Source organism: Bos indicus x Bos taurus, chromosome 15, assembly GCF_003369695.1.
Source record: "Bos indicus x Bos taurus breed Angus x Brahman F1 hybrid chromosome 15, Bos_hybrid_MaternalHap_v2.0, whole genome shotgun sequence".
Classification (NCBI taxonomy): domain Eukaryota; kingdom Metazoa; phylum Chordata; class Mammalia; order Artiodactyla; family Bovidae; genus Bos; species Bos indicus x Bos taurus.
The window spans coordinates 17,032,694-17,058,717 of NC_040090.1; the positions used below are offsets into that span (position 1 = coordinate 17,032,694).

General features: G+C 40.4%; 1 protein-coding gene across 2 annotated transcripts; it reads left to right on the plus strand.

The window, feature by feature from the left end:
- Positions 1-1,343: 1,343 nt before the first annotated feature.
- Positions 1,344-22,965, plus strand: TRAF6 (TNF receptor associated factor 6). 2 transcript variants are annotated; one of them, XM_027562641.1, is made up of 8 exons: positions 1,344-1,548; positions 8,267-8,341; positions 8,946-9,266; positions 13,501-13,651; positions 14,549-14,707; positions 16,083-16,154; positions 19,987-20,064; positions 21,387-22,965. In XM_027562641.1, the coding sequence occupies exons 3-8, from the start codon at positions 8,968-8,970 to the stop codon at positions 22,254-22,256; spliced, it is 1,629 nt and encodes a 542-aa protein (XP_027418442.1). In that variant the 5' UTR covers positions 1,344-1,548; positions 8,267-8,341; positions 8,946-8,967; the 3' UTR covers positions 22,257-22,965. The 2 variants fall into 2 exon arrangements, with proteins under 2 accessions (XP_027418442.1, XP_027418441.1); XM_027562640.1 differs by lacking the exon at positions 8,267-8,341 and having other exon boundaries at positions 1,345-1,548.
- Positions 22,966-26,024: the final 3,059 nt, after the last annotated feature.

Here is a 26,024-nt window from a genome sequence, read left to right on the forward strand (position 1 = left end):
GAAGGCGAAGGGGATGACAGAGGATGACAGAGGATGAGATGGTTGGATGGCATCACTGACTCGATAGACATGAGTTTGAATAAGCCCCGGGACAGAGAAGTCTGGCATGCTGCAGTCCACGGGGTTGAAAAGAGTTGGACACGACTGAGCGACTGAACTGAACCGATACCAAAGGAATGATTTCAATGAGCCCAGAGTCTTGCATCTTCCCATACCTAGAAAAGCGCTGAATTCCTTAACTTGGGACATCTGGTTTCAATTAACAATAATCTTTTGATGTTCAGACTATCTATCCTTTACTGCAAAACTTCTAGATAACCTGGCTCCTTCCCTCACCTTCTTGGAGCATTTCTCTCAGAGTCACTTGAGATGCTGACTCCCAGGCTTGAAGTCCTAAAAATTCCCACTGAGTAAAACATAACTCTCAACTTCTAGGTTGTGAATATTTTTTAAGTTGACAGAAACTACAAAACTTGCCCCAGAGATCATATTAGTAAGTGGAGGAAAGTCTAACTCTCTTGAGCTTCCTTTTCTCCATCTCTCAGCTTCACATAATGATCTCTTCACCATTGCATAAAGGATTTATGTTTATGGAGCCTAGGGAATCACTGGGGAGTGATACAGAAGAGCTGGCAGTCCTACTGGCCCTTTAGCAAGCTGGGTGGTGAGCACATAAATGTGTGTCTAATTTCTTTTACATCTTAAATATTTCAAAATACTTTTTTTTAAAAAAGAGAAGGGGGCAGATAGAATTGAAAACTTGTGACAGTTTCTTAAAGACATAAGTATTTTTAAAAAATAGATCAGCAATGAGAAAGCAGGAAATACATTATTGTTAAAATTTACGGAGCACATACTACATCCTAGATAGTTTTAAAAATTTTATTTCTATGTACTAACTTATCTCACTCCAACATGCTACCAATGAGGTAGATATTATCATTATCCTTATTTTAATATGAAATCAAAAACTGAAGAAAGATTCAATACATTATTTAAAGTTCAGTAATTTATAAAACAGAAAAACTAGATTGGAACGAAGCACTCTGGTTTCAGGATGTGTACATATAAAATCCATCACCTGGCAATACCTCCGCTAAAAAGGTGAAGCACACACACACACACACACACACACACACACACACAAGTTCAGGACTGCGGTGTAAAGAACCCAGGTGGGATTTCCCACCACCGAGGGACAGAAGCACAGAGGGAGAGCGCTAGACTGACCGCCTCGCGCCTGCGCCACAGCGCGCTCGCGTGGAGGACCGCCGCCAGGGGACGCCCCGCGCGGCTCGGCCCCTCTGTCTCCTCCCCGCCCGCTCCCCGCCCGTCGCTCCTCCTGCGAGCAGAGAAGGCGGAAGTAGGGGTGTCCACCTCTGGGGTTCGGGCTCCGGGCGCCCAAGGGACGCAGCAGTGGCGGCCTTCAAGTTAGGAGACTGGCTTTCCGGCCACTTCGGCGCGGAGCGCGGCGCCTTCCTCTTCTGGCGCCTTGGCCGAGCGGAGTCGTGCTGCCGGGTGGAGTCGGCGGCCCAGCGAACCCGAACGGTGAGTCTTCTGACGGCTCGTAGAGGTCGCGGCCTCGCTCCGCACGAGCTGGGACGTCTCCTTCTCTCCTCTCGCTTCCCAGGGTTGGGGTCGCTGCCCCTGTCCCCTGGCTTCTGACGGGTTGGGGATGCCGCCCCTGTCCCCTCGCTTCCCAAGGGCTGGGGACGCCGCCTCCTCTCCCCTGGGCTCCTACAGGTTGGGGACCCCGCCCCCTGTCCCCTCTGCTCCGCCGGCCTGCGGGCACCTCCTCCCCGAGTCACTCCAACTCCCAGCGGGAGTCGCGCGCCAGCTTCCTCCGCCCGACCTGCCCCACTCCGCGCATTCCCTTCCCAGAAGAGGAAATCGTCTCCTGGATTTTCCCGTCGCTCGGATGTTAGCAGCTTTAAAAAAAAAAAAAAAAATCCCTCTTAAGTTCGTAGCGACTCCCTCTGTCACTGTCATGGGAAAGCTATTTTGAGGCTCCATGTTGAACTCGGTAGACTTCCCAGGCAGCAAGCTTTTTTTTTTTTTTTTTTTTAATTCAGCTGACACGAATGTTTCCTCCCCCGCGCCTGCACTTGGGAGTTCTAGCGATTGTTCCAGACGCTGGGTTGATAAAGCTGTTCCTAGTATTTGGCTTCAGGGGAACTCCAGCTGAGAGTTAGGACTGTCTTGAGTGAACAGAAAGTACCTACAAGTTTTAGCGGCTTGAACCTGTAATATCTGCGTGTTTTCTCTGGTTTCTCGGGAGAGTAATTTACTACTAAATGCCTTGCTGTACACAGGCATAGAAACAAGAAAAACTTTCTGAGTGTTGGCCTTGAGAATCTGGCCACAGGCGCTTTATCCATCCACTTGTGAATGCTAGGGAAGGGAGAAGGGGCTTTTCTGATCTTAAGGCTGGGGGTGGAGTGAGGACGTTGTGGCCCCTTTCATGACTCAAGGAAGGACTGTGTCTCAGGCACTTGGTGCCCATGTGAAAATCAGTTTGAACCTGCACGCGCTGCATACAGCACAGTGTTTCAGAATTGTAACTTGAGGGCTTTTCTGTGACAGATTTGAATACCTGATAAATTTGTGGCCTCTTAGATTTTGAAAGAAGTTGTTCAAATCTTTGCCTCCTGGAGGAGAACAAATAGTGCCTAGAAAGGGGAATGCCCCTCAGATTTGTGTTCAAGAATACGGGATAGCAGTTGACTCTTTTGGCCCGCACTTCTTGGCCATTGCAACACTTTTGCAGGTCTTTGCAATTTTAGGAATATATTTTAAAAACCTAATAAATAGTTCTTGTTTCTAAAGCTAATAGCAAATTAGAGGTGATTTCTCAGTGTTTTGTATTAACACAGTTTTACTTTATGTGAGTTACATGTTTAGCTATGAACGAATTTCCGTTGACTTAAAATTGACCATTTCAAGATATAACGTTGATTTCTTTAGCTTGGTGGGTTTCTCTTCCTAGCATCTGTAGATCTTACAGAAACAAATTTTTGTGCATAACCCTACTCCCCCTCCCACAAGATATTTAACAGTATACTCTTTAGACTACTATACACACCATGCTAATAGGGGAATGTAAGCTATGATTTCTTATAAGGCTATTTTCAATATTCATTTTGCAGTCAAAATAAGTTGGCAGTGGATACATCCTACAATATTTAAATAATGCAGTGCTTACTAAGTTCACAAAGAGGGAATTAGTCATGAAACTCTTAACCTACTAAGGAACCATGAACTTTGTACTGTCTCTTCTGTTAATTCATGTAGAAAGCCCCATGAATTCTAAATGTTAGAATAGAAAAGAGGCTGTAAGAAATCTTTATTTGCAAGTAAGAATATCTGTTAACTCTATTTTAGCTTATGAAAAGCCAAGCCTACCTCTGTAGCATCTCATGCAGTGGATACCTGAGGCACCATGTGAGGTTAAAAAAAAAAACTAATAGAACATAATATTTTCTAGTTGGTTGCCAGGTCATCTTCCATTCACTTCTGTAGCTGACTGTAAGCACTATTTTTTTCATTGGTGTTAATTAAAACAGTTACTCATTGTAGTTAGGAAAATGATTTTCATTTAAGTCATCACAATCCCGAAAATCAAAGGGAAAAATTGTTTTAACTTGCCAGAAAGAAAGAGTAAACCTAAAAATACTGAATGGCACTTAAAATACTGCTTTAGCTTAATTTTCCCTTTGCAGTATAGTTACATGGGACTATATCCTGTAGACACAGTGACTACCTAAAATTTATTTGAAAGGTGTAAAGCTTCTGTATTACTTCTTAAAAGCTTGAAAAGTAGTGGCAATTAGATTTTTAAGACATGCTCACTTTTGTGTCTTAACACTGCATTCCCACAGTGGAATTCCTTTTAAGGAATTGTGACTGACTAGACAGATTTTCTTAGTAACATATTTGCTATAAAAGGTCTCTTTCAACCTAAAGACCTTCAAGTTTTTTGAACTGGACAGCAAGAGGGCAGTATATAAACTATCCAATAAACTAAATTTTAACTGGACATTTGGGCAGAAAAAGTAGACTTGGCTCAATGACTTTTGCTTTTGTCTTCTGGCTAGTACTTTGATATATGCTGTATAACCAAACAAACATTAATTTCTCAAAAGTGATTTTACTTTAAAAAAATGAATAAAGTTTCAAAAAGTAACTATATGTGGAATTATCAAAGGTATATAAAATGTGTTCTCTCATACTTAATCTACTCTTGGGAGTGGGAATTACAAAGCCTTTGATATTGTGTATCAAAATGTAGCTCATGTTGTATAACCAGCATCATCTATAAGAAATCATAAAAAGTTATATACCTGAGCTAATAATTCTACTTCTAAGAAATTTACCTAAAGTTGTAATTAAGCACAAAAATGTATATGTGTGTGTGTATTTAGTTGCTAAGTCGTGTCCAACTCTTGAGACCCCCATGGACTGTAGCCTGCCAGGCTCCTCTGTTCATGGGATTCTCCAGGGAAGAATACTGGAGTGGGTTGCCATTTCCTTCTCCAACAAAAATGTATACGGGAAAATAAAAAAACAAAGGATATAAACCCTAGTATAGCATCACAGTGTCATCTGTCCTCAGATTTGGAGGGTGTAACGGGGGCCTTTCACCCCCTCCTGGAGCACAGGTGTAAAGACTAATTCTGTTCGTTTCCATTATCTTGCCTTTCCTTTCCTTCTCATCTACTTGTACAGCCTTCCCTGGGAATCTGCATTACCTGTAACAAGGATTCTTGAACTGTTTTTAACTCTTTGAAAATATTATATCAAAACTAAAAAAATGAAACAAAGCATCAGCCTTTCTTTACTGATTTTTTAGAATTCTATCAACCCAACCTGATAATACTGGACAGCTCATGTTTCATTAAACAGCTCATGTTTAATAGAAGCTGTTGTCAGCATCTTAGTCTAGTGTCATAAAAATAATTGGAAAGAGTTTTAATACAGCTTGATAGACAAAGTTGTCAAAATATAGACAACTATAGGCTAGTACAAATTGCACAGGCTCTGGGGTCAGGTGGTCTTGAGTTCTGATCCTAACTGTTTCTTATTAGTTGGTTAATCCTTGGCAAGTTGCTTAGCCTTTTAAAGACTCAGAGTTTTCCCTTTGACAAGGGGGAAAGGGGAACAATGAAATTGTTAAATAAAATAACTCTTATGGAGTCACACAGGATAACTCACTTTACTTCCAAGCACAGTTCTAAGTGTTTTGCACATATTAATACACTTAATCAAAGTCTAAGGTAGATTCTTTTGTTATCCCCATTTACAGATGAGGAAACTGAAGCACAGAAAGGTTATGTAATTTGCCCAGGGCATACACAAATAATGGAGACAGAAGTTAAACTCACATCATCCAATTCTAGCACCTAAGCTTTTCACCACTTCATGGTATTGCCTCTCCAGCCAGAATATTGTCTCATCCTTTGTAGGCGCTCATCAAATGGTTCTCAGTATTTCTGAGAAGGAAAATAAAGATTTCTATCATGGTAAAAAGATTGAGGATTACTGTCTTAATCCACTGTTTGTCATGGTGGCAGACAGGATTTTTATATAGAAATGAGACAGTGGAAGTGAGAAATAGATTTAAGGGATTAGATCTGATAGAGTGCCTGATGAACTGTGGAATGAGGTTTGTGACATTGTACAGGAGACAGGGATCAAGACCATCCCCATGGAAAAGAAATGCGAAAAAGCAAAACGGCTGTCTGGGGAGGCCTTACAAATAGCTGTGAAAAGAAGAGAAGCGAAAAGCAAAGGAGAAAAGGAAAAGATATAAGCATCTGAATGCAGAGTTCCAAAGAATAGCAAGAAGAGATAAGAAAGCCTTCCTCGGCTATCAATGCAAAGAAATAGAGGAAAACAACAGAATGGGAAAGACTAGAGATCTCTTCAAGAAAATTAGAGATACCAAGGGGACGTTTCATGCAAAGATAGGCTCAATAAAGGACAGAAATGGTATCGACCTAACAGAAGCAGAAGATATTAAGAGAAGAACTATACAAAAGATTTTCATGACCCAGACAATCATGATGGTGTGATCACTGACCTAGAGCCAGACATCCTGGAATGTGAAGTCAAGTGGGCCTTAGAAAGCATCATTACGAACACAGCTAGTGGAGGTGATGGAATTCCAGTTGAGCTGTTTCAAATCCTGAAAGATGATGCTGTGAAAGTGCTGCACTCAATATGCCAGCAAATTTGGAAAACTCAGCAGTGGCCACAGGACTGGAAAAGGTCAGTTTTCATTCCAATCCCAAAGAAAGGCAATGCCAAAGAATGCTCAAACTACCGCACAATTGCACTCATCTCACACGCTAGTAAAGTAATGCTCAAAATTCTCCAAGCCAGGCTTCAGCAATACGTGAACCGTGAACTTCCTGATGTTCAAGCTGGTTTTAGAAAAGGCAGAGGAACCAGAGATCAAATTGCCAACATCCGCGGGATCGTGGAAAAAGCAAGAGAGTTCCAGAAAAACATCTATTTCTGCTTTATTGACTATGCCAAAGCCTTTGACTGTGTGGATCACAATAAACTGTGGAAAATTCTGAAAGAGATGGGAATACCAGACCACCTGACCTGCCTCTTGAGAAATCTGTATGCAGGTCAGGAAGCAACAGTTAGAACTGGCCATGGAACAACAGACTGGTTCCAAATAGGAAAAGGAGTACGTCAAGGCTGTATATTGTCACCCTGCTTATTTAACTTATATGCAGAGTCCATCATGAGAAACGCTGGACTAGAAGAAACACAAGCTGGAATCAAGATTGCCAGGAGAAATATCAATAACCTCAGATATGCAGATAACACCACCCTTATGGCAGAAAGTGAAGAGGAACTCAAAAGCCTCTTGATGAAAGTGAAAGTGGAGAGTGAAAAAGTTGGCTTAAAGCTCAACATTCAGAAAACGAAGATCATGGCATCTGGTCCCATCACTTTATGGGAAATAGATGGGAAAACAGTGAAAACAGTGTCAGACTTTATTTTTCTGGGCTCCAGAATCACTGCAGATGGTGACTGCAGCCATGAAATTAAAAGACACTTACTCCTTGGAAGGAAAATTATGTCCAACCTAGATAGCATATTCAAAAGCAGAGACATCACTTTGCCAACAAAGGTCCGTCTAGTCAAAGCTAGATGTTTTTCCTGTGGTCATGTATGGATGTGAGAGTTGGACTGTGAAGAAGGCTGAGAGCACTGAAGAATTGATGCTTTTGAACTGTGGTATTGGAGAAGACTCTTGAGAGTCCCTTGGCCTGCAAGGAGATCCAACCAGTGCATTCTGAAGGAGATCAGCCCTGGGATTTCTTTGGAAGGAATGATGCTAAAGCTGAAACTCCAGTACTTTGGCCACCTCATGCGAAGAGTTGACTCATTGGAAAAGACTCTGATGCTGGAAGGGATTGAGGGCAGGAGGAGAAGGGGACGACAGAGGATGAGATAGCTGGATGGCATCACTGACTCAGTGGACGTGAGTCTGGGTGAACTTCGGGAGTTGATGATGGACAGGGAGGCCTGGCGTGCTGCGATTCATGGGGTCACAAAGAGTCGAACACGACTGAGTGACTGAACTGAACTGAACTGAGACAGGTTGAGGATACATTGTTTACAACATTGGCTGGAGAGTTACATTCTGTTTTCTAGAACTCTGGTTGATACTTGAACACAAGTTTGAACTGCATGAATTCACTTATAGGTGGATTTTTTCCCAATAAATACTACAGCATTATGTCATCAGAGGTTGGTTGAATAAGTGGGTATAGACACAGACCATAAAGTTGTATGTGGATTTTTACCTGCGTGGGAGTCAGCACCCTTAACCCGCATGTTGTTCAAGGGTCAGCTGTATATCTGGCACATAGACAGAATTTTCCTTCAGTGTAATTATCTACAGGAGGGACCTGGTTAACTAGGCTGTGAATTGCTTTTAGACGTTAACTTGTTAACTTGTAAATTCCAGTAAAGGTTTGAATTTGAAAGCATCCTACCTACCCATGAAAGGCATAGTTTTCCATAGGCAAACAAAACCTCATTTTTTTTTCCAGTCATTAATAATGAAACATAGTCACTTGACTGAGGGCACGGGGACGTAGAAATAATACGCTTTTTTAATTCTGTTCTTCCTGCATAATAGAAATTGCCACACTGAACATTTGGAGGTACAGTTGACCCCTTGAACAACACAGGTTTGAACTGCACAGGTCCACTTATATGCTTTTTTTTTTTTCCAGTACAGGATCTGTGGTTGTTGACTTCAAGAATGTGGAACTCTGAGAACAAAGGGCCAACTTGGATTTATTATCGTGTGCAGGTTGGCACCCCTTACACCAAGTTGTTCACGGGTCAGCTGTACCCAAAAGAATTTTAGGTCTAGAGGAGGAAACTGAGATCCAAATGGTTACATCGCCCTAAGTCACATAGCTAATAGTTTCTCACGAGCCTCTGATCCCACGTGCACTGGTCTTCCTTGCACTGCCTGCCCGTCGTACCGTTGCCTTCCGCTCTGAATACTTGAAGGAACTCGAGCAGCATAACTAAGTTCACTTCAGCTGCTTAATGAACACCTGATGGGTGAAAGAGCTTGTGCTAAGTACTGAGGAAACAAATATTCTTGAAACTCCAGTCATAGAAAACAGACATTTAAACAGATAATTATGCTAATTATTACAACTGAGGTATTTTTCTTCTGTTAACCTTATTCCGGCTTTCTACAAGCTCACGAATTTCTTAACTTATAAAATAGTATGTTTATGAAGCAAAGCTAAAAAAAACTTTGAAAGTTTTCTGTAAATGATATTAGCATAGCTAATGTATTAATATATCCACTAAAAGGTGGCTGGCATAGATAGCTATGATATATACGTGTGTGTGAGAATATACGTTAAGGGATTTTTTTTTCCTTGCTGTGTCTACAGAGCAGTTGATGATCACGTTACTATGAGTCTGCTACACTGTGAAAACAGCTGTGGATCCAGCCAGTCCGAGAGCGACTGTTGCGCCGCCATGGCTGCCAGCTCCTGTGGGACTGCAGCAAAAGACGACAGTGTGAGTGGGACGGCCAGCACGGTGACTCTCTCCAGCTCTTTCATGGAGGAGATCCAGGGGTACGACGTGGAATTTGACCCACCCCTGGAAAGCAAATATGAGTGCCCCATTTGCTTGATGGCTTTGCGGGAAGCGGTGCAGACACCTTGCGGCCACAGGTTCTGCAAAGCCTGCATCATCAAATCAATAAGGTGCGTGAGCATAAAGAAAGAATCAGATGCTGTAACAACCAAATGGAACATTATTACACAGAATAATCTTACACATTTATAAAAAGCTGCCTCAGGGAAAAGAACAGTGGACAGAAAACTGAGAAATTTACATTCTTATTCCAGTTCTTACTGTAGCATGAAAGGTAATTACTATCTCCTTCCCTCTTTGACTATTAGATAAATAAACAATAAGTAGCTCCTTCTACTTAAAGCAGTTGTATTATAGTCTGGAGTGTGTCTTGAAGCTTTAAGAAAATAATATAAAAAGTACTTTAAATGATGATGCAGCTAGAATATGTTCATCTCGACAGTACAAATAATGCTGACTCTATAAGTAATCATTATTCTCGTTTTAGCCACATTACGTTTTTGTCTGCTACCTGAAGCCTATGGACCACTGTAAAATAACCAGTTCTTTTAAGGTATTGATTGATGGGACTTCCCTGGTGGCTCAGTGATAAAGAATCCATATGCCAATGCAGGGGGGCTTCCCTTGTGGTTCAGCTGGTTCAGCTGGTAAAGACTCTACCTGCAGTGTGTGAGACCTGGGTTCAATCCCTGGGTTGGGAACATCCCTTGGAGAAGGGAAAGGCTACCCACTCCACTATTCTGACCTGGAGAATTCCATGGACTGTATAGTCCATGGGGTCACAAAGAGTCAGACATGACTGAGCAACTTTCACTTTCACCTAAGGTATTGATCAACAGGGCTTCCTTGGTGGCTCAGTGATAAAAGAATCTGCATGCCAGTGCAGGAGATACAGGAGACTTGAGTTCGATCCCTAAAATGAGAAGATCCCCTGGAAAAAGAAATGGCAACCCAGTCCCGTATTGTTGGGACAGAGGAGGCTGGCAGGCTGAAGTCCATGGGGTTGCAGAATCGGATGTGACTTTGTGAGTAAGCAACACTGATCGATGGCTCTGCCAACATTCAATGTCTCCTCACTGCCACCACCCTGCTGAATCCCCGGCAGCTCTCGCAGGCTGCCCTGCTGCTGCCCTTGCCTGCTTCCAGACTGTTCTCGATATAGCAGCCAAAACGAACCTGGTGAGATACATAAGATGATGTTATCTCTGCTCCAAGCATTGCAGCCCGTCATCTGGCAGTACACGCCAGAGCCCTTGTAAGACCTTAGTTCTGTCACTAAGTCATATCTGACCACCTTTCTATTAGATTCCCATTCCCTCTACCTGTTCACTCTTTTCTGTTCCTTGAATTTGCCAAGTATGCTCTTGCCTTGTGTAGTTGGCTATAGCTGTTCTCTCTGCATCTTATCAGCTAAGTGCTTAGTCAGTGCACTTTACTCCTGAGTACCTCTCAATCTAACCTTCTTGTAGGTACCCTGGCCTCCCTGTTTATACCACAGCGTGCCTTCCACCTCATCTCCCCATACTCCCTTTCTCCCTTAAGTACTTTTTTTCTTCAGCATTTTTCATCTTTAAAAATGTAGATAATTTGTGTGCTTTTTGTCTGCTTGCCCCCCTGGAAGATAAGCTCTTTGACAGCAGGGATTGAGAACTTTATTTCTTGATATTTCCTAAGTGCTGATATGTAGTAGGTGCTCAGTAAGTCATGACTGCTTCAACTGAATGAAAGTATTTGGGATTTCCACAAAGGAATAAAATTCATCTCCTAAGAAATAGATGTATTTTACTATTATTCAAAAGTAGATGGGAACATTTTTAGGAGTTCTATACAAGACCAAAAAATGGAAGAACTAGAGGAATTTTAGGTTCTTCAATTAATAAGCATCTACTTATATTGGTGAAATCATTTCTAAGTAGGTTATCTGGCCATTCACTCATCTTGTAAGCTTTTCTTTTGACTTTTAAATAAATTATTTTTTTCTTGTGGCACCCCTTGTCTGGTTTGGTGTCAGGGTAACGCTTGGCTTATAAAAGGAGTTTGGAAATGTTCTTTCCTCTTCTGTTTTTTTTTTTGGAAGAATTTGAAAAGGATTGGTATTCTCCTTTAAATGTTTGATGGCATTCACTAGTAAAACCATCTGCTTCTAGACTTTTGTTTGTTAGAAGGTTTTTGATTACTGATTCACTCTCCTTACTGGTAATCTAGTCTGTTCAGATTTTCTGTTTCTTTATGATTCAGTCTTGGAGGTTGTATGTTTCTTGGAATTTATCCATTTCTTTTAGGTTATCAAATTTGCCGCCATATACTTGTTCACATGAATCTCTCTGCATCTGTGGTATCAGTTGTAATGTCTCCTCTTTCATTCTGATTTTATTTATTTGAATCCTCTTTTTTCTCTTGTGAGTCTAGCTAGACCTTTCTATAAAATTTGAATTTGTGGTAACCTCATCCGTACTTGGAGAAGGCAATGGCAACCCACTCCAGTACTCTTGCCTGGAGAATCCCATGGACGGAGGAGCCTGGTGGGCTGCAGTCCATGGGGTCGCTAAGAGTCCGAAACGACTGAGCGACTTCACTTTCACTTTTCACTTTCATGCATTGGAGAAGGAAATGGCAACCCACTCCAGTGTTCTTGCCTGGAGAATCCCAGGGACGGGGGAGCCTGGTGGGCTGATGTCTGTGGGGTCGCAAAGAGTTGGACATGGCTGAAGTGACTTAGCAGCAGCAGCATCCATACTTGGGAATTGGCTTAATTTAAATTAAAAGGGAGCATGTGTCTCACTTCAGTTTTGGAGAAAAATTTGTTAACCAGTGGTGAATTGCCAATGTCTCTTTAGGGTTGGTTTTCTCACCCTCCACACTATCAGCAGTCTGAGCCAGATGGTTCTGAGTTGTGGAAGAATGTCCTGGGTGTTATAGGATGCTTAACTGTGTCCTTGACCTCTGCTCACTGGGTGGTGAAAATAGGCCCACTTCTGCAGTTGTGAGAACCGGAGCATCTCCAGACAGTGCCAGATGTCCCCAGGGGCTCAGAGGTGCCCCAGCTGAGACCACTGGTTTAGGGCATACGTGAGACTGTTAAAGGCTTACCTTTTCTTTTTTCTTCTGTTTATAGTGATTTTCAATTTATATTATATTTAGATTGAATCAAGACCACACTGTGAATTGTTGCTTTTTCTGTAGGTGTACAGTATTTCACCCATGCCCAGGAAGGTAACTAATCTTTAGCAGGTTTTTAATAGCAAGATATTCATGAAAGTAGTAGAACAGTGATCTGAAAAGGAAGTAAAACCCACAAAAGGAAGTCGAGGTCCTTTTTCTTTTTTTCTATCTCCTCAACTAGAAATGACCACTAACTTTGACTTTAATGTTCTTAAGGAACGGCTCAGGAATTTCTCGTCGGTATAGTCATTCAGAGCATCAAAAGACATCTCAATCAATTCCATATTCTTTTGGAGTGATTGCTTATGCAGTGGATAATGATTTCCAGTTCACTTTGAAAGATTCTTCTTTCTCTTAAATACCCAATCATCTAGGTTTGGGGAATATATTTCAGTAAATTTGTTTATGTCCCTGCTTCTCAAAAAAATATTTGACAGTGTAATGATAACATCATGCAATGTGAGAGAGGCCCCGTAAACACTCTGTCACACCATTTCTGGTTCTGAGACGTTGGACAGCACAGCTTATTTTCAGCACTTTACCTCCACAGGAACCACCGCTGTTGTTCACACATAGGAAGTGCACCACCAGTGTCTGAGTGAAGGACGCTCTGTGGCCTCCCTGACCTGCCACATTTTTCGAGTGAAGATTGAAACATCCCCAAAAGTGAAAGGGGCATGACAGACACCCAAGCTTCTTGGGGATAGTTTTTCCCATAATTGGATGGAATAAACCATGGGGAAGCAGGACGTAGAGGACCTTCTAACTCCCAACTGCATTGTACCCATGACACAAAGATACAAGAAACCGGTGTTGTCCATGAGCCAGTGTTGATGACTTTCAGAGTAAACCTTAAAAATGTGGCCTCACGGGGTTACTGCTAATGGGTGTAATTTTTACTTGTGACTAATAACTGTAGACATGTTATTAGTGTATTCTGAGCAGCATATATTTAGTTACATCTCCCTAGTATGTTAAATGGCTGCTGTCAGAACACAGGCGAGACTGGTTCATAAACTGTCCGTAAAAGGACAGTTTGTTTTGGTGATATTATACAATACAATGTGTTTATTTTCTATAGGAGATAATATATGAAGAATTTATATATGTGATGTATTATTGTTTTGTATTTTCTAAGGTGAATGTTTTAAATCTACTCAATAATGTATTTGTTTCTTTTAGGGATGCAGGTCACAAATGTCCAGTTGACAATGAAATACTGCTGGAAAACCAACTATTTCCTGACAATTTTGCAAAACGAGAGATTCTTTCGCTGATGGTGAAATGTCCAAATGAAGGTTGCTTGCACAAGATGGAACTGAGGCATCTTGAGGTATTAAAGTTATTTTCTAGCCATGTGCGTTTATGTAAGAAGTTCCTGGAGAACAGGGATTTCGCTTTGTCCATCTGGATATTGCCACTGCTTAGCATATAGTGATTGGCTAGTAAATTCTTGCTGAATTAATACCAACCCTTTCATTATTGAGTATAAATATAAGTAGAAACCAGAAATTTCTTTTTCCGTCTACTCTGGCTTTACACCCTGTAATAATAAAAAGTAAATCAGTATTCTTCTAAAAGTTTTTTGGGTGAACTTTATCTGCAGTGAAACTGAAGAGCGTTTTAAATGTGTCACGTTTTAATCCCATAGCTTCATTTCTCTCATTTTGAAATAAGCAACAAGCCCCAAGTAGTCATCATCTTAGCACCCTCATCATACTTGTTTCTCTGGTTTTCTAAATTATTCATTTTATTTTGAACTAAATGGAGTTCTCCTATAGCTTAAGATGAACTGAAGCCACCAGATAAAAGAATTTGTTTTTAAGTTAATCCTTAGTGTGGTGGTTTTTATGAGAAGTTAAATATCACTTAAGTTCCATTTGAAATTAAGCATTTAAAATATACGTATAACTTACTCCCTTAGCTCCTTTTGAAAGAGTGGCCTTTTGGACACAGCACTAAATTGACGATGAGAAAATCTGCTTCTTTTCAACTCTCTTCCCTAATTAGATAAATGAACCTGAAAAGTCAAGTCCTTTGTATAAACTTTCAATTCACAACCATTATTTGAAAAAAATCCATTAAAGCCTTCATATTGTAGTTCTGTGGTGTGTACTACACAAAGCAGATTCAGTAGCCAAATCTATAGAAGAGAACAGTATATTCTTAGAATATATTTAGAAAATTTCTCAAGGACTGGCAAATACTGCTTATTTCTTTTTCTTCATAGGAGCATCAAGCACACTGTGAGTTTGCTCTTATGAGTTGTCCGCAATGCCAGCGTCCCTTCCAGAAATGCCATCTTAATGTTCATATTCTCAAGGAGTGTCCAAGGAGACAGGTTCCTTGTGAAAACTGTGCTGTATCAATGGCATTTGAAGATAAAGAGGTATGTACTAAGTTGGATTTGTTGATTCAACTACTGTTTTATTTTTTTAATGTACAGTGGAAGGAGTTAGCAGAGATGAAGACGTTAATCTAGTCCTGAGTCTGTGTTATCAATTGTGAGAAGACTGAGTTTTAAGAAAGTAAGTCAAGTAAACCATTTTAGTAAATGAATGTAGGGTTTATATTTTCGTCTATTTCTTAGAAAGCATTTTTTCTGCTCCTTAACCACTGTAGAAGATATACAAGTAACAAAATCTTCTAGAAAAGTATGTGCTGATCTGTTTCCCTATGTGAATTTTAATAACCAGTTTTGGATTAGAGACAAATAATTACTGTATAAGACTTACATTTTTCTCTTTAAAAAAGAGAATGAATTGTTGAAACTTTGAGGAGATTACATCCACAAAGTATGCTTCTTTGGTGATAATTCATTGAGCTGTACACATAAAATGAATTCACTTTTCTGTACTTATACTTCAATTAAAATGTTTATTTTTTAAAAGAAACTCCATGGCACCTGACAGCATCATGATGATAGAACATTTTTTCCATTTATAGACAGATTAAGTGATTTTATATGAATGTTATCAATGGGAAGGCCAGCACAGAGATCCTAGATCCTGTATCCCCATCCTATGTCCTTTTTACTAAAATGATGTATGTACAATTTATGTTCTTTTTACTATCAATGTATTTCCTTAGACTTTATTTCTTGCAGATTCATCTTGGTAATGTCCCTACTTATGAGATCAAGTGTATTACGCTTATTAAGTTGGTTAATTATTCAGTGTCAGCTAACTTGCTAAAAACAGTGAAGTCTGAGGCATAATTACAGCCAATTGGTGTGTTCTTAAACTTTAAAAATGGGCCTAACCAGGAGGGTTAGTTATTTCTTAAATTTATTGTATTCTAGAAAACAAGGCTCATTTTTCTGGGGCCTTCAAGAACCTAGGCAACCTGCCCCAATTATGCGTCTGTTCTTTACCCTCCTGATAAGAGTTTTAATTAAATCATCTTGCTGCTACTGGAAATTTCTGAAAAGAGGTCTTTGGAGAAGTATAGTATTGATGAATGATGTCCAAACAGTCACAGATGCTCTATGACTTTTAATCAGGTTTTCAAAAAGTGATTTAAAAGATTCTCTTATGCATACTATCATATTCTCTCAAAGAGCTGGAGGGTGAGATGAATCTCATTTCTTCACTGGCGAAGGGAGAGAAAATAACCATTATAGATTATTCTCACATTTTTATTTTACACATACCAGTGTCCCTAATTTATTCATAGTGAAAAATATTTCTTTTTATAAAAATGGGTTGTTTTTACCTTTTCAGATTTTCTCACATTTTTTCTTATATTTCGCCAATAAAATTTAGATTCATGAGCAGAACTGTCCTTTGGCAAATGTCATCTGTGAATACTGCAATACCATGCTCATCAGAGAACAGGTATAGTGATTCTCTTTCATAAACCAATATTTCCATAAATAGATTAAAGAAGTAAATTAGGTCTTTAATTGAAAATTTAAATCAATAAGGCAAAATGAATGCAGATTGGAGAAGAATTAAAACTTTGTGAGTTTTAAATGCAAATCAGAGTCAAAATCAGTTGTCCTCTCATACCAGTCTGAATGGCTGTCATTTAAAAGTCTACAAATAATAAATTCTGGAGAGGGTGTAGGGAAAAAGGAACCTTTCTACACTGTTGGTGAGAATGTAAATTGGTGCAACCACTGTGGAAAACAGTATGGAGGTTCCTTAAAAAAATAAAAAGTAGAACTACCATGTGATCTAGTAATCCTACTCATGGGCATATATCCCCCCAAAGATGAAAAGTCTTAATTTGAAAAGGTGCATGGGGAATTCCTGGCAGTCCATTGGTCAGTACTCCACACTTTAACTGCCAAGGGTCTGGATTCAGTTCTTGGCTGGGGGAACTAAGATCCCGCAAGCCACACAGTGGAGCACAAAAAAAGAAAGCAAAGGTTCATGCACCCCAGTGTTCATAGCTACATGATTTACAATAGGCAAGACTTAGAAACAGACTAAATGCCCATGAACAGATTGGTGTAAAAAGATGTGGTATATGTATATAGACGTTAGACTATCACTCAGTCCATGGGGCTGCAGAGAGTCAGATACGACTGAGCGACTGAACCATGACAACAACAGGCATAGAAAAGAATGGAACTGCCATTTGCAGCAGCATGGATGCGCCTAGGGAATAGCCTGCTAAGTGAAGTAAGTCAGACAAAGACGAATGTTATATGTTACCACTTACATAAGGAATCCAAGAAATGATGCAAGTGAATCTATGTACAAAAAAATAGACCCAGAGATAAAAAAACAAACTTAGGGTTACAGAAGAAGAAAAAAAGCGGGGAAAGATAAATTAGATGTATTGAATTAACAGATACAAACTACTGTACATACAATAGATAAGCAACAGGTATATACACAGCACAGTGGGGAACTATATGCAGTATCTGGTATCTGTTATCTGGTAGCAACCTATAATGGAAAGTAATCCAAAAAATATAAATATATATGTAACTGAATCACTTTGCTATATACTTGAAACTAATATAATATTGTAAATCCACTATATTTCAATTTTTTAGAAAACTTGAGTTTTTTTTTTTCAGATATATTGATACAGTACTTTCAGAAAGAACAAAGTACTCAGTCATAAGTACTTAAAATTCCTAAATCATTAACATAATACCTGTGTTTATGTATATTCATAAAAGTTCTAAATAAAGCCAAGTAATTTTTAGATAAAAATAATTAAAAATGCTCATTTAAAGAACAGAAAACTTTATAAGAAATACATCTTTAGATTGTGAAATAAGGATCTTAGGTATCCAGAAACCACTTGAAAAAGAAGGAAACAAGTCTGTAGCAGAACGTTACTTATTGCCATGGCCCCTGAGGCGTGTTGGGAGATTTCCAGGATCTGTAGCCTCTCTGTTTGGTTGTCTGTAGACCCTTGATGGGGCATCATCAGAAGTAGCTGTAATAGAAAACTATTCATTTTTATTATTAATAGAGAAAGGAAAATTCCATCTGGTTGCTATCTTCTGACATTTGAAGAGTTTACCCACAGAATATGAATATTAGTCACTAAATATTTATACACCCATGAAATCTGCAAACCCAGAGATCATAATTGATTACCTTACTAAGTAGGAAAAGCAAAACCTGTCCCTCGGCTAAATTTTTCCATTCATCTGTTAACAGAGTCCTTTAGTTTTTTTTCCAACAGGGCCTTAATTTGAAGGTGTTAAACTTGTTTTTGCTTGTGAACTCTCACCTACCTGGTTTTTCTTTTTTGCCTTGTTTTGATGTTTGAAGGAAAGCACATCTAAAACCTAGCAGAAATAAAACTTAATGTAGGAAAAAACGCTAGGTTTAGAGTCAAAAAACCTACATTTTGACTCTGACTGTGCCATTGTCTTGCACGTTGATCTCTAATAAGAAAGTTGACATTCTAAGTTAGGGATTAGTAAACCAGCCCACCAGCTAAATCTGACTGCTACCTGCTTTTTAAAATAAGTTTCATTGGAACACAGCCCTGCCCGTGCGTTTATGTCTTATATATGGCTGGTTTTGTACTGCAGTGGGAGAGCTGAGTACTGTGACAGAGTCCATGGGGCTTCCTAGATGAAGCTGTAAAGAACCTGCCTCCCAATACAGGAGGCATACGAGACCTGGGCTCGATCCCTGGGTTGGAAAAATTCTCTGGAGGAGGGCATGGCCACCCACTGCAGTATTCTTACCTGGAGAATTGGACAGACAGAGGATCCTGGTGGGCTGCAATCCATAGGGTTGCACAGAGTCAGACACAACTGAAGCGACTTTGTACACACACACATGACAGGCTCCATAGGGCTTACAAGGCTGAAAATATTTATTCCATGACCCTTCAGAGACAATTTTGCTGACCACTGTTACAGATGTTGTTTCTGAAGGGTCATATAGGTTGCCATTTCCTCCTCCAGTTCAAGTCCTCATCATTTTCATTGGAGATTTAGTTACATATTTAGTTACATATTTCATTGCAAGAAACAACAATCTTGTAAAACAGACAAATACAAATAACATAGCAGTATTACTAAAGTCATAAGTGAGAATTAAGCCAAAAACTTCCATTAGGTGTAGCCCAGTATATTCTTAGGTCATCTGAGATTATAGCTAAACTAAATTTTTAGAGGAAATTTCATACCACTTTCAAAAAACATAATTCTGTGTAGTGAATCTTAACTTAAAGAATGTGTTTTGGAGTCCCCAAATTAAAAGCTGAGACTTTCTTTAAAACCTAGGTGCTTAAAGTGTCTTCTAACATCCGAATCTCCCCATTGTAGTCAGAGTATGCGCAGGTTAACAGAAGCTAAGAAGCTATGAAAGGTGGTCATGAGGGAAGTACAGGGTGCAGTCAGTGGCTCTGACGTAGACAGTTTACTGGTCCCTCATCACGGGCCTGAGAGTTGGACCATAAAGAAAGCTGAGCGCCAAAGAATTGGTGCCTTTGAGCTCTGGTGTTGGAGAAGACTCTTGAGAGTCCCTTGGACTGCAAGGAGATCAAGCCAGTCGATCCTAAAGGAAATCAACCCTGAATATTCATTGGAAGGACTGATGCTGAAGCTGAAGCTCCAATACTTTGGCCATCTGATGTGAAGAGCTGGCTCATTAGAAAAGACCCTGATGCTGGGAAAGATTGAGGGCAGGAGGAGAAGGGGACGACAGAGGATGAGATGGCTGGATGGCATCACCGACTCAATAGACATGAGTTTGAGCAAACTGTGGAAAATAGTGAAGGACAAGGAAGCCTGGTGTGCTCCAGTCCATGGGGACGCAAAGAGACACGAGTGAGCGACTGAACTGAACTGAATCAGTGGCATGGACCTCAGTGAGAGTTCTAGTTGCATTGTGGATGACATCAGAAGGTGCTTTTTCTTTAAAATGCCGCTAGAGGGTGGCAGTTCCCCAACAATAGGAATAAACTCATGTTCTCGAAATGAATTTTGAGTGATTTGGGGGCACAGTATGAGATGTTGATATTTCCTTTCTCTGTGACTTTTGGAAGTAAATATCATTTTAATCTTTGTGGGCTGACTGGTTTCTGTTTCAGCTGTTCAGCTCAGCCACTGTAACAAAAGCAGCCATAGACAATATAATTTTGTTTAGATGAAGTGTTATTCTTTATTGTGAGTATGCTCTTGTCAAACTAGAATATGAAAGGCAGGGAAGGACGTTTTTCAGCCTCTGCTTTGGTTTTCAGATGCCCAATCACTATGATCTAGACTGCCCTACAGCCCCAGTCCCATGCACGTTCAGTGCTTTTGGTTGCCATGAAAAGGTAAGTTGTTGTTTTTTTAATTCTCAAATATAGATCACGAAAATCAAGTTCTATAGTGTGGTAGAGGATAGCAGTGGACTGGAGGCGGCGGACACGTTGTTTATGTGGTCTTTAGCTCCAAAGAGAAGTGGGGGAAGCAGTTGGTGATGGCAGGGGGAGGTGTGATTGGGGTTGCACGGAGTGTACTGGAAAGAGAAGCAGACCAGGAAAGGAGCCATGAATGAACAGTCTCAGACGCTGGTGAAACAGGCAAGGAGTAAGGATTGTTATGATCTCTGACGTGAGTTTTAAGACCTGGTGATCAGTTTTGTCAGATACCTGAGAGACAGCGTCGTCTCTCTTTCTGGAGAGCGTGAGTACACTTGGCGTTTCTGCTGTGCCTTTATATCTGAATTTTTTTTTTTTATCGTAAGTATGCATTTAATAACTTAAAATTAAGTGAGCAAATAGTGTATAGTATGATTACACTTGAGGGAAGATCCTCTATTGCTTGTGTTCATAGAGAGAAAGACTTAAAGAAAATGTATCAAAATGTTCATGGTAGGTGAGATAACAGGTAGCTTATTTTCTTTTTGAACATCTACACTTTCTTTCTATAATGTACTTGAATTACCCTCACAGTAGAATTGGTATATTATCTTTTTTTCATATAACAGTTAGACTATTCTTGATGACCTTAGAAAAGTAGGAAGACAGGGAAGATTCCACTTTGCAGTAGATTTGTAAAAATAAGTGTGGGGTTGGAGACAGTGCAGGTGGATGGCTCTTGGTTATAATAGGAAGAGGAAGAAAATGGTATTAGCTTGAGGGAGATACAAGATCAATAAAGGGGTTGCTCCCCCCACACCCTGGTTTTTTTTAACAGGAAAGACTTTAATAAATCTGTTCTGAGGGGAATGGTTAAGAGGAGAGAATGTTTGAAGATAAAGGAGAAAGGAGATGGCTAAGCAAAACCTCCTGAGGAGGTGAAAAGGGATGGATGCCACTTGGAGCCCAGGTGAAGCATTAAGCTAGGACAAGAGGAGGGTCAGCTCTGAGTCCAAAGAGAAGGATGGGCATAGATCCTGATACTTTTACAAGTGGGAGGGAGGTTTTTCTGAGTGAAACCTGAATGAATATTCAGCAGATAGCCTCTCAGTTTTTCAGGGAATGAAGAGGCAAGATCATTTCTCTGGATGGAGAATCTGATGCAGTCAGAGAAGGTTGTAGGGGACTGAGGAGAGTGATGATGTGACTTCAGAACCTTTTATTTGACTTGGCTAGGTCCCTTTCCTAGTCCTCACATCTCTGTTCCCTACCTGAGGCCTGTGCTTGATTTTCAGATGCAGAGGAATCACTTGGCACGCCACCTGCAAGAGAATACCCAGTCGCATATGAGAATGATGGCCCAGGCTGTTCAGACTTTAAGCCTCGCGGTAGCTCCTGTGCCTCAATGTACCATGCCTCTGTATGACTCTGTGCCTCCCACCCGGCCTTCCTCTGGGCGTCACTCAGAAGTCCACAATTTCCAAGAAACCATTCAACAGTTAGAGGGTCGCCTTGTAAGACAAGACCATCAAATCCGGGAACTGACTGCAAAAATGGAAACCCAGAGCATGTATGTAAATGAGCTCAAGCGAACTATTCGAACCCTTGAGGACAAAGTTGCTGAAATAGAAGCACAGCAGTGCAATGGGATTTACATCTGGAAGATTGGCAACTTTGGGATGCACTTGAAATCGCAAGAAGAGGAGAAGCCTGTTGTCATTCACAGCCCCGGGTTCTACACAGGCAAACCCGGCTACAAACTGTGCATGCGGCTGCACCTGCAGCTGCCGAGCGCGCAGCGCTGCGCCAACTACATATCGCTCTTTGTCCACACGATGCAAGGGGAGTACGACAGCCACCTGCCGTGGCCCTTCCAGGGGACAATACGCCTCACCATCCTTGACCAGTCTGAAGCAGCTGTGAGGCAAAACCACGAAGAAATAATGGACGCCAAACCAGAACTCCTGGCCTTTCAGAGACCCACCATCCCCCGGAACCCCAAGGGTTTTGGCTACGTGACTTTTATGCATCTGGAAGCCCTCAGACAAAGAACCTTCATCAAGGATGACACGTTATTAGTACGCTGTGAGGTCTCCACCCGCTTCGACATGGGCAGTCTTCGGAGGGAGGGTTTTCAGCCACGGAGTACTGACTCAGGGATATAGCATCCCCTGATTTGTTCAAGAAACAACAGAAAAAACATCTGCAGCAAACTTACCCTGTTCTCAATAATAATGTACAAACAAAAAACAATAGGAAAGATATAATACTCACCAATGAATTTTATTTGACTTCCTATAGATTTCAGGGGATTTGAGCCATAATCCTTGGGAAGCTTAAGTTCTCATTCACCCTGGTTTTTCCTCCAGAGTGTTATTAAGGATATTCAGGGACTAGTTTAAACCCTAAATATAACCTTACTTATTAAATACTACTGTGTTGTCTGTCACATAATTCTCCTTAAAGTTGTTTCATTTTACCTTGCTTATTATTTCCTTTAGGCTACAAAGTAGCATTTCTCGAGTTAGAACTCTGAGAACCATGTGAAAACCAGCTGCTAGGTGTTAGGCTACAAGTCCCTTTTTGTCTTTTCCAGGCAGAGTGAATTCCACAGCCCCTCCGTGATTCTTTGTTCCCTAGTGCTCTAGAACAAGGGGACACACACACACATAATCACCAACAGAGAAAGTTTAAATGTCTCACCTAGTCAGCCAGTATGGCAGCTCATTGGTGGTGAGAAAAGCTATTTGAGCCAAGAAATTTTCAGCTCTTTTGAACACTGCTGTTTCTGTGATTGTTGTCCAAAAATAAGTACCTGTCAAGGTACATGTAAAAAAATAAAGTTGTTCTTGTTGCATAGGTGAAAGAAAGCCTGAAGGACAGCTACTACCATTTTTTGATGACTTATTTTCTTCTTTGTGCAGCTTACCCATTTTACATTTTTTTCTACAATAAACATGTCCTTTTCTCAAAGAAAAAAAGTTACATGTTGCCACAAAACATTCAACCCTAACAAAAAAGGAAATAATATTTAAAAGCTTCCTGGTCAAACTTCTATTAAAAGCATGCCTGTGCATTAGGTACTGAGGTGAGTCATTTCCTGCTTTGGTTATGTTATTTTTTTTCTACTAACTTGGGAGCCTTAAATCGAAACAAAATCAGGTTTTTACCTCACTTATCCTAGCTTCAGGTTTCCCTGAAGGAATTGGATTAGATGTTTCTAAGGTCCATGTCAACCATAAAATTTTAAGAAATGAAGTTCTAACCAGCAGAATGTTGACAATAATTACAAAAGGATTTTGCCAGTAGAAAAATTGGTCTATTTTTTCCTGACGTAGTACTTCAATTTAGTATCAATTTAGGGTCTCCTTTTAATTTGAACAATTTTTTTAAACTCCCAACATTTGGCATTGTGTAATAAACCGGCCACTTATTATGTACTCATCATTCCTTGTGAATGTGGGATAAGAGTAGTGATCAGACTGTCTTTCCACATACGAGGTTTTGTTGACTCCAACTCAGAATCAAAACTTAGCTGGAAAGTGGATCTCTTCCTTTCATTTTTCAGTCCTCCAGTTCCACTCTGAAACATGCTGGTTTGGACCCAGCTGACCTACAAGTATCTGTGCTGTGTATCTGTTTTATTACCCCTTTAACATTAATTTTTGGACATTGTTAAAAATAATTTCTTCTTTTCCCAGAGACATCCAGCCCAGTGTTCAATGAAACTTGCCGCAGGTCGTACCCTTTGTTATTAGAAAACAAGTCAGCATGCTGACTGGTAGTTTGGTGTGTGTGTGTGTGTGTTTTTAACCTCTCCTTTAGCTGTTGCAGCAATGGCAGTTTCTGGCTATTCTGCAGAATGATAGAGGGGCACTAAATGCATGTTTGTGCAGCTGCTCAGTTGTGGCCAACTCTTTGTGACCCCATGGAGGGTAGTCCACCAGGCTCCTCTGTCCATGGGATTTCCTGGGCAAGAATACTGGAGTGGGTTGCCATTTCCTTCTCCAAGGGATCTTCCTGACTCATTGAACCCAGGTCTTCTGTGTCTACTGCATTGGCAGGTGGATTCTATACCACTGCACTACCTGGGAAGCCCTGAAATAGGATGAAAATTGAGGATTTTTTTCCCCTGATGATGGACTAACACACTGGATGATCTCTAGCAATTAGTTTTTGTGGCAAGTATAGAATTATAAAATTGTCCTTCATTACTGTTTTTATACTGTAAGTCTTAGATAAACTAAAAGCATGCATGTGGGTAGAGTACATCCTCCTCAGAGGGGAGCAGTTGCTGTCTGTCTTCCCTTTGCCCAGGGAATCCTCAAGTCTTTGGTGACCAGAAAAATGTTCTTAATTATTAGATTTTTCTAAATTAAGATTTTGAAATATCTTTCCTTAATTCAGTAACCGCTATTCTTGTTTTGCCTCAATTAAATTCTCATTGTTTTGTGAGAAATACCATCAACCCAGTTCCATAAATACCTAAGCAGTGCAGTGCCTTGAGGAAATGAAAAAGAAGCAGTAGTTTTGAAGCTTTTTCCTCCTCTCCTCGCAATTCCAGTTGTTATAAAATTTCATAAAATGCGGGAAAGTAATCCTGGATGGGGAACACACGTGGAGAGAGAAGACGTGCTCCTTTCAAGGGGCGTTGGCAGCAGGACGCTGGCCCTGCCTATGGGACAGGAGTGGGGAGGGGCACAGTCCTCTCCTCTCTCAGGGCTGGAGGCTCTGAAGGTCCATGCATTCCACTCCATTTCCTAGGAAGTCTGCAAAGCACAGCTGCTGTGCTGTCTCTCAAAGGGAGAACCTTCTCTTCGTAGAGCTGCTTTGTCTCTGCTGACTGATTGCACCTCCCCAACTGTCTCCTAGATTTCAGGATAAAAGCTAAATAGAGCGCCCACGGGAAAAAGGGCAGGTGGATTTCTGTATCCCGGGAAAGACATGCTATCAGTGGTCCTGAAAGCACATAAGCACTTCCTCTTGAGCCCTGAGGGGCATGTCTAGCGATGAGCAGCAGGGCAAGGTTCTGTCCAAGGCAGAAACCTTAGACTTGACACCCTGCCTGGCACACAGCACACACTCATGATCATGAATGTTGAAGTTCACCATTTTATGGTAGGTGATTTGTCTTGTAATTTTTTCTGGTAAGGACTAGATATTGGGGAGTTGTTTGGTTGTTTACTTTTTTCCCCCAGCACTTTATTATGAAATTTCTCAAATATGCAGAATTATTGAAAAAATTTTACAATGATCACTACCTAGAATTCACAAATAGCCTTATCACTTGAGTGCTACTTTTAATGAGACTTGTTCAAGTTTCGTTTCTCTTTTAAAAGTGTGCTGCTAAAATAATTGAACAGCTTTAAGCGAGTTGTTTTAAACTCTGGGGAAATGAGATATTTGCATTATAGCTAGAATTGTAGTCCTTACTTTACACTAGTTTTAAACGTGTAAATCTGTCCTGATGAATTTCAGACTTAATTATTTTGCCTGAAGGAATGTTTTGTTATAATAGAATTATTTTAAAGTCCTTGATCAATTGTACAGAATATTCTGATGTTGTTTTCACACTTGATAAATTATCTAATTAATTTTTCTGGTGAGAGTGTATGTGGGGCTCATTTTGCTTAAACAAAATTTCAGGATAGTGTTCCCAGAGGGCCTGAAGAGGCAGGGTAATTTAGCATATAAACCACTAAATTAGGAGCTAAGAGATTTAGATTTTATCCCTGACTGACCATGGACAAATCACTTCTCTTTATCTTTGTGTCCATTTATGTACTTGTAAAGTGGGGACTAGAATTTGATATTTAGGTTTTAATAAGTAATGGGTAACATCTATTAATGCTTGGACCAGTTAAGACGTTTAAAAAAAAATACACGATGCATCCAAGGAGGTTCTCATAATTATCTAACTGTGTGACAAGCTT